Source organism: Osmerus mordax, chromosome 1, assembly GCF_038355195.1.
Source record: "Osmerus mordax isolate fOsmMor3 chromosome 1, fOsmMor3.pri, whole genome shotgun sequence".
Lineage (NCBI taxonomy): Eukaryota > Metazoa > Chordata > Actinopteri > Osmeriformes > Osmeridae > Osmerus > Osmerus mordax.
This window is the reverse complement of record NC_090050.1, coordinates 24,101,891-24,110,331: the sequence shown is the minus strand read 5'-3', so window position 1 is coordinate 24,110,331 and position 8,441 is coordinate 24,101,891. Positions and strand designations below refer to the sequence as shown.

The window sequence follows — 8,441 nt, the reverse complement described above, 5'->3', positions numbered from 1 at the left end:
GTACAACTAGCATCGCCTTCTGAACCCGCCTTCCAGTTACAGTACGGCTACGGATTGGATGTCACCAAGCAAAATATATGACCTCTCCGTTTATAATAGGACGGTTGATGTGTCCGTATTTTGTCATAATTAACGGTCTTTGTTAGGTTGTGGAAGACAACCTTCCCACCGGGTTTGGTTGGCGTCACGTTATATAAAGATCGCCGGGAATTTCCGTAGATCACATTCAGCCACCAAGACTGAACAATGGTTAACATGAGCTATCAGCAATCTCTTCTGAAATATCTACATACTCCGAATCCGAGACAGAATAGAAGGCGAAACAATAAAAGAAAAAGGGTGAGTGAATAATTATTCTATTTTTCACGCTTTTGTGAAAGTTAAAAGCTTTATAATAAAAGTTTAAATTTTATTTTGGCAGATGACTATTTGACCATGGAAAAGAATGCGCATGTTTTGGCAACTTTCCCATGTCTGTTTTAAGAGAACAGTTGTCCAAATCAATCACAGTTCTCTGTGCGCGTGTCCTCGTCTCTAATGAACATGTTTCTCAAGAAAGACTTATTTAAAAGTTTAGATTAGGGTTGACAGCTCTCGTGTCACCAACATCAAAGGCTTGAAAACTGCGTGATGAAATCAGTTTCAATTTTTTCCCATCATTTTCCTGTTATTCACTACTAAAGCATTTATCTGCAAACATCTTGCCAATGTATTTAATCAGAAATGTTTCCATGCAATAGCCTGACCTCACACAAGCTTTACTTTTTGTTTTAGCGAAATACGACTTGGAGAAAGTTTGAGCTGCACGGGTCTAGTCTGAATGTACAGAAAGTAGAGTGCTGGTTTGCGTTTCCTTTCAGGAAAGCTGGGTCTGTAAAACCAGGCTGTCTCCGTGAATCTAGGCTATCGCCTCGGTTCTCTTTTGTTTCCTCCGTTCTGGACTTTCACTCCATGACGTAATCGTCTCGGCCGACAGGCTGAAAGCCACACATGAGGCGGGACACCTTTAACCGTAAACATGTCTAATATGATAACGTATTGAGCATACGTTATAATTTAAAGAGACAAAGCGCAGGTTTTTTCGCAGAATTCCTGACGTCTTTGTTACTGATCATTCTTGTTTGGCAACAGTATACACAGAAAGTGTAAACTGCCGTAGCCTATACACTGAAAATCAGTGTATAGGCTACGGCATTTTAACACACGCAGTATCAACACCCGATATTTATTTTCACGACCTGTTGTTTGAATAAACATTTTTTTGAGGTTCGTCGCAAAGAGGGGGCGCCCTAGAGCATACAATAGCTTGTTTACATGAAAATCAATGACCATAATTTCATTGTCCGTCTGATATTTGCATTCTCATGTACCACCTGCGCACACCTCCGCACCTTCATGGCAGTAGTTACCTTTTCAACACGCCTTCCTGGAAAATAAATGTCAGTTGTGATTTAAACACTTGTTTATTTGTCTAGAACCAATATTAATTCCTTTCTCTGCCGCCTTATCACACAATGTGAAATTATTCTGATGATAATTTAACAGAATTTTCTTTCCCTTCTAGATTTGTTGGGACAAATTATCACCGACAACAATTTGGCAGACTTGATTAAAAGAGACTTTTAAAAGGTGAATTATTTTAGAATTCTCTGCCTTTTTTTCTGATAAAAATGTTATGGCCATCTTCGTGCCTTTCCGATTTTGAAGTGATCATATTTGAGACAAAGTAATTTCCCCCTTTGTAGCCCTCATGTTTTTCAGCCTTCAATTCCCATCATTTAACGCAGTGTCTCACCTTGTCCACACGGTGTCACTTTTCCCCCATTTTCCCATAACATTCCTGTGACGTTGTAATTACTTAACTTTGCCCTGTTTGTAGACGTACGGTCTAGATATAGGGGAACATTCACCCCCATTCACCCCTCCATTCAGCTGTAGTCTAAAGATCGCACAGCGAGGTGAGGAAGGAGAGGAGGGGGTGTGTGGTTTGTGTGTGTGAGGCGGTAAAGGGGGGGGGGGGGGGAGGGGTAAAATCAGGCGGTAAAACCTGTCGTCACCTGTGCCGTCCTCTCCTCCAGGTCCTGAGTGTTCGGAGTGGACGAGTTTCTGTGCGTTGCGACTGAGAGGAAGATGACTGCTGAGTGGCTTCACCTGCCCCCCCCGTACCCCCCGGGAGTGGGGCCGCTGTGTGGTGCAGAGTTGGAGGCGTGGTATGAAGACCTGCAGGATATACTGGGCTCCGACGCGGGCGGGGCCAAGCTGACACGCCCGCCTCCCTGTTCCGAGGTCAGTGGCGGTTTCGTCGCCCAAACGCTTTCATCATCATCATCACGCTTTCATCATCACCATCTTCATCACGCTTTCATCATCATCTTCATCGCTTTCATCACCATCTTCATCACGCTTTCATCATCATCTTCATCGCTCTTCCCTCCAGTTTCTGCTCTGCTTCACTCATCTTTTCCCAAATATTCAGTTGATCAGTGCTTATTTTATTTTTTTAACAGCATCCTCTCTTTTTCCTCTATCCTATTTTCTCCCTCTGTCTTTCCCTGGGCCTCTCTCCCCTCGCCTCTCTCCCTCTGTCTTTCCCTGGACCTCTCACCCCCTCCCCCACTCTCTCTCTCTCTCTCTCTTCATTTCTGCAGAAGGAGCCAGAGTTCCTGGACGTCCTGGAGAGCTGTTCTCTGACCTGGCTGACTGACGGAGGTCAGGGTTCGTGGGGGGAGGCGGTGGTCCAGAGGGTGACGGAGGAGAGCTCCGCCCCCCACCACGACCACACCTCCTCCTCCTCCTCCATGAGCCCAGACGAGCTGGAGGGGGAGCGGGCGAGGGAGGGGGAGCGGGCGAGGGAGGGAGAGGCGTCCGGGGGAGACCTCCTCCCCCCGGAGTTCTTTGAGCTTCTGAGCGAGGGGGGCGTTGGCATGATGGAGAACGGGGGCGTGGCGGTTGGCGGGGGTTACCATCACCTCCCCCACCACCACCCTCATCACCACGGTAACGTGCAGCCAGCGTCCCCGTCTTCCGAGGAGGAGTTGCCGTGCGTCCCAGACTCCCCCTCATGCTCCTCATCCTCCTCCTCCCAGTCCCCCTCCCACAACTGCTCTCCCCCCTCCTCACCCCCCTCCTCCCCCACGCACTTCTCCTCCCACCTCGGCAAGCGCAAGAGGAGCAGCGCCCCCTCCCCCTTCCCCTCCTCGGGCTCTCGCTCCTCCTCCTCCTCGGTGAAGAAGAGCAGGAAGGAGAGGGAGCAGGAGAACGAGAGGAAGGTGCAGGAGCTGTCGGAGCAGAACGAGCGTCTGAAGGCAGAGATCGATCGCCTGGGAGAGGAGGTGCAGCGGACACGCAGAGCTCTGATAGAGAGACTGGTCAACACCAGGAAGTAAAAGAGAGAGAGAGTGGACAAGCAGAGCTCTGATAGAGAGACTGGTCAACACCAGGAAGTAAGAGAGAGAGAGAGAGAGAGAGAGAGAGAGAGAGAGAGAGAGAGTGGACAGGCAGAGCTCTGATAGAGACTGGTCAACACCAGGAAGTAAGAGAGAGACAGAGAGAGTGGACACGCAGAGCTCTGATAGAGACTGGTCAACACCAGGAAGTAGGAAGATGGAGAAGAAAGAAACAGAAAGAGAGAACAGAGAGAGGAGAAGCTTAAAGACAGTTCACGAGAAGATCGTTTGTCTGAAGGGTGTGTTTACCTGGTGAGTTGCATTGTGGGAAGGGCAGAAGAGACCAAAGACAAGTTTTTTGTTGACGTTTACAGGATAGAGGAGAGAGTTGGAACGACAGATGACCGAGTTAAGGAAAAGAGAGAACGAGATAAAGAGAGGGATGAAAAGAGAGAGAGAGGGAGGGAGAGAGGGAGGACTGCATCACTGCGGCAGACGAGAGGACCTGTATGTACAGAAGTAGGCCGGGGAGCCGGGCGGAGCCTCTGATGACACGTGGTAACGTGCTAACCTGACGTCTGACGAAGAAGACCAGAGGCTCAGAGCACCGGTTAACTGTACCGGTTAGCTCTGGCGGTTAGCGACATACGGAAGCAGTTATTGCATCATGGGAGGCAGAGCGAGAAGCCGGAAGACAATGCATTTCATCATCACCCCTCCCCACTTCCCTTGCCCCTCCCCCTCTCCTCATTGGCCGAACCACTAAAACCGAACATCCTTTTTTATACCCAGATGAAAATGAAGTGTAGTTTGTATAATGGGAGTACAGATATGCTTGGACCCCGTTCGATTGGAGGGTTTTGGGAGGAAGGTCTAGGTGATTCTCAGGAAGGTACGTCAGCACAGGAGAGACAGAAAGAGAGAATGAAGATCGAAAAAAATATACTTTTTTTTTCTACTTTTCTAGAAGCCATGACTAGTGTGCCTGTGTGTGCTGTAGGATCTTTTTTTTTTTACTAAATGGAGTTAAGAGGTAGCTGCCTTTCTGTTCACAACAAGCCCTACTCCACTGCTATTTTCATATAATCCTGTATTCCTGCCAGCTCTCCTGCCACTGGCCTTCAGTACCCTAAAACACATTTACTGGTACTCACGCATGTTTCGTTGTCTTAAATTACATAAAACAACTGTATTCAATAACTGTATTTACCTTTTGTATGTTTAGAACTGTTATTGTAATATATTCTCACATTTACAAAAAAAAAATAATAATAATAATAATAAAAAAAAAGAGGAATATTTTCAGTGTGTTGGACGTTATTTCACAGAGACAGGGCATGTTAAGGTCAGAATTGATGGTTTATTGTCAAGTTGAAACACAGATTCTGGCCAGGATGGCTAGGAGATAGTAGGGGATAGTTTGAAGGGAATGACAATAGGTGAGTAGACCAGGGGATGGGGTGCATATAAAAAAAAAACAAGTAACATCATAACATTAGTGTGTGTATGAGTGACCCAGTTTGACAGCTTTGTGTATGACAGCTCTGAATATTCTAACTATACTAAGAGGTTCTCCCATTGTGTGTGTGTGTGTGTGTGTGTGGGGGGGGGGGGGAGTCTGGAGGGCAGGGGGATGGGTGCACACCCATAAATTTCAATGTGTCTTCATCCAACCATTTACTCGTCTCTGTTCCCATAGAACACAGCGACGGTGACTTAATATTCATTAAGAACTTAATTAAGACCAATTAAGTTCAAAAAACGTCCGAAAACATTTGTTTAAAGTAGACCCATTACATCACTTCCCCTTCAGCAGCCCCACGACATCACTTCCCCTTCAGCAGCCCCACGACATCACTTCCCCTTCAGCAGCCCCACAACATCACTTCCCCTTCAGCAGCTCCCGCCCTCCGTAAATCATGCGCATTAGACATATCATCCCTGAGTCCTCGTCTGCCCTCATCCCTCCATCATCTCTGGGTCCCTTGATTAACCCTCATCCCTTCAATGTCCCCGTCTGGAAATCTTAATAACACTTAAAATTACGCTAATCTAAACCTTAATTTCGTGTCCGTCTTTTCACTCTGTCTCTCTGTTTGTCCCTCTACCTGTCTGTCTCCCTGTCTGTCTCCCTTTCTGTCTGTGTCCCTGTCTGTCTGTGTCCCTGTCTGTCTGTCTCCCTGTCTGTCCCTCTACCTTTCTCCCTGTCTGTGTCCCTGTCTGTGTGCCTGTCTGTCTGTGTCCCTGTCTGTGTGCCTGTCTGTCTGTGTCCCTGTCTGTCTGTGTCCCTGTCTGTCTGTGTCCCTGTCTGTCTGTGTCCCTGTCTGTCTGTTTCCCTGTCTGTCTGTGTCCCTGTCTGTCTGTTTCCCTGTCTGTCTGTGTCCCTGTCTGTCTGTGTCCCTGTCTGTCTGTGTCCCTGTCTGTCTGTTTCCCTGTCTGTCTGTCTGTCTGTCTGTCTCACTTCTTCCTGGTCTTCTGAGGGGGAGTGGGCCCTGGGCTCTGACCCTGGGCCTGGGCCAGCTGCTTCTTCAGCTCCAGCAGTCTGGACACCTCGGCTGTGACCAGGGCCTTGTCTGCCTTCTGGGTCTTCAGCGCTCGCACCTTGTCCCCCTGGGGCGGGCACACACACACACACACACACACATGCACACACACACACACACACAGTACATTTTTTACAGAGTCATATTATCAATGTTATGTTTGATATATACGTTAATGCCTTTTTTAGGTTGTATAGCCTTTTTCCCTCTGGCAGAGGGACTGCCAATGGAAATTAGCCTTTTGGCTATTGGGTGCATTTACATTTTAATGTTTATGAATGTACACTGTCCCTCTTGATCAAATAAACAAATTGAAAAATGGAGTGAGTCCCTCGGAGGGGTGAATGCTGTGGAGCAGGTGGAGGTGTGCTGAGGGGTTAGGGTTGGTGTGATGTGAGCCAGTCCTACCTGCTCTGCCACAGCCTGGGTCAGCTGTCTGGCCAGCTCCGGGTCTGCTCCGTTCACCACGGCAATGGCGGCGGAGCCAGGGGCGGAGCCTGGGCCGGGGGCGGAGCTAGGAGTGGGGGCGGAGCCAGGCTTGGTCTAGAGAAGAGAGTACATTTAGTCATTTAGCAGACGCTCTTATCCAGAGCGACTTACAGTAAGTACAGGGACATTCTCGTCGAGGCAAGTAGGGTGAAGTGCCTTGCCGAAGGACACAACGTAATTTGGCATGGCCGGATATCGAACCAACAACCTTCTGATTAATAGGCCGACTCCCTAACCGCTCAGCCACCTGAGTAAGATGTTAGCATGCTGTGATGGGTGATATTAGTCTGCAAGCACTGGTATGAATGTGTTTTTATTTTTAAAGTAGGTTTGTTTCAAATGCACTGTATTTATTTGTTTGTGCACAACAAACAAATAAATGTAATCTATTCCACAGCAAACTTTCATCCACATGCAAGTCAGAAATTGAGTCAATAAAAAAATCTGAAAATATCACTCCAAATCTGATCTGCTGATGTCACTCCACACGTCACACAACTGATGTTAGTGTGAAAAATGAACACGGATAAGTGAAGGTGACTGCACACACACACACGCACACACACACGCACACACACACACACACACCTTAGCTACCTGTGGTTTAGAGTCTTCCTCCTCTGGCTGAAGGGGCGGGGTTCAGACAGGAGGTTAGTGAGATGCACACCAGAGTGTCTGCACACACAGCTGTGACCACACCACAACTAACCACCCAGTCCAGTCATACAACTCTAAACTAAAAATGGCCTTATACTTTTTAAATGACCATAACTTGCTCAATTTTCAACCGATTTTTAAACGGTTTGGTTTGTTATCAACGTCAGAGATGTCGGTATGCCACTGCATACTTATGAATAATTATGTTTTATTTTTATTTTTATAGAATAGAAGTATGCAGTGGCATAACGACATCTCTGACGTTGATAACAAACCAAACCGTTTAAAAATCAGTTGAAAATTGAACAAGTTATGGTCATTTAAAAAGTACATGTAGCATCAATACAATGTTATGGCTGAGCGAGTTGACTGTAGCAAGATGGCCGCCATGTGCGGACGTTCGACTCCGTTGTCAGGCAACGCGGACGAGACATCTACCCTTTATATATATCTATGAGTTACTGTATGTGAAGAAATAACCCTAACAACTGTGACATCACAAACAAGGTGTACTGGAATAACCCTAACTCAACTGTGACATCACAAACAAGGTGTACTGAAATAACCCTAACTCAACTGTGACATCACAACAAGGTGTACTGAAATAACCCTAACTCAACTGTGACATCACAAGAAGGTGTACTGGAATAACCCTAACTCAACTGTGACATCACTAACAAGGTGTTGTGTGATGTCACAGTAGGACATTGTCATTGTAGGACAGGAGACCACCACAGCCACAGTGATGCAACAGGTGTCACAGCTGCGTACTGGAATAAACCCTGGCAGAGTTAGGGTTGAGGTGGTCATTTATCAATATTTAATAACCATAATAACCCCTAAACCAGAATATTTATCCCTCCCCATCCATAAATCATCCCTCCTGGAGTTCCTGTTATGGGATGTCTGCCTGGTTTAGTGGGGCGTCTCCATGGTGACAGTACTCACCTGCTGACCTCCGAATTTCTTCTTCAGGCCTTCGATATGGTCAGCCTCCAGCTTCTGGAACAGGGGACTGACCTGGGAGAGGGAGGGGAGGTGTGTATCAGAGGTGTGCAGTGAGACAGGTGTGCAGTGAGACAGGTGTGCATGAGGTGTGCAGTGAGACAGCTGTGCAGAGAGACAGGTGTGTATCAGGTGTGCAGTGAGACAGGTTTGTATCAGGTGTGCAGTGAGACAGGTGTGCATGAGGTGTGCAGTGAGACAGCTGTGCAGTGAGACAGGTGTGTATCAGGTGTGCAGTGAGACAGGTGTGTATCAGGTGCAGTGAGACAGGTGTGTATCAGGTGTGCAGTGAGACAGGTGTGCAGTGAGACAGGTGTGCATGAGGTGTGCAGTGAGACAGCTGTGCAGTGAGACAGGTGTG

The 8,441-nt window shown here is 47.4% G+C and overlaps 2 protein-coding genes across 6 annotated transcripts in view; one reads left to right on the top strand and one right to left on the bottom strand.

Annotated features, from left to right (window-relative positions):
* Window positions 1-228: 228 nt before the first annotated feature.
* On the top strand, window positions 229-4,687 carry ddit3 (DNA-damage-inducible transcript 3). Of its 5 annotated transcripts, XM_067237178.1 has the most exons (6): window positions 239-339; window positions 1,406-1,439; window positions 1,565-1,629; window positions 2,079-2,286; window positions 2,649-3,332; window positions 3,394-4,687. In XM_067237178.1, the coding sequence occupies exons 4-6, from the start codon at window positions 2,131-2,133 to the stop codon at window positions 3,445-3,447; spliced, it is 894 nt and encodes a 297-aa protein (XP_067093279.1). In that variant the 5' UTR covers window positions 239-339; window positions 1,406-1,439; window positions 1,565-1,629; window positions 2,079-2,130; the 3' UTR covers window positions 3,448-4,687. The 5 variants fall into 5 exon arrangements, with proteins under 5 accessions (XP_067093296.1, XP_067093262.1, XP_067093271.1 ...); XM_067237195.1 differs by lacking the exon at window positions 1,406-1,439 and having other exon boundaries at window positions 229-339; window positions 2,652-3,332; XM_067237161.1 differs by lacking the exon at window positions 1,406-1,439 and having other exon boundaries at window positions 229-339.
* Window positions 4,688-4,726: 39 nt separating this feature from the next.
* The window catches only part of mars1 (methionyl-tRNA synthetase 1), a 17,929-nt gene continuing 14,214 nt past the window's right edge, over window positions 4,727-8,441 (bottom strand). Inside the window, 4 exon segments of the mRNA XM_067237225.1 lie at window positions 4,727-5,996; window positions 6,338-6,472; window positions 7,016-7,042; window positions 8,024-8,095. Of these exon segments, the coding sequence (XP_067093326.1) occupies window positions 5,844-5,996; window positions 6,338-6,472; window positions 7,016-7,042; window positions 8,024-8,095 (387 nt within the window). The 3' untranslated portion in view covers window positions 4,727-5,843.

Coding starts and splice junctions, on each gene's coding strand:
- ddit3 (XM_067237161.1), top strand. CDS start 2,131: ATGACTGCTGAGTGGCTTCACCTGCCCCCCCCGTACCCCCCGGGAGTG. Junction 2,287..2,648: donor GCCCGCCTCCCTGTTCCGAG/GTCAGTGGCGGT, acceptor TCATTTCTGCAG/AAGGAGCCAGAGTTCCTGGA. Junction 3,333..3,393: donor TCGATCGCCTGGGAGAGGAG/GTGCAGCGGACA, acceptor AGTAAAAGAGAG/AGAGAGTGGACAAGCAGAGC.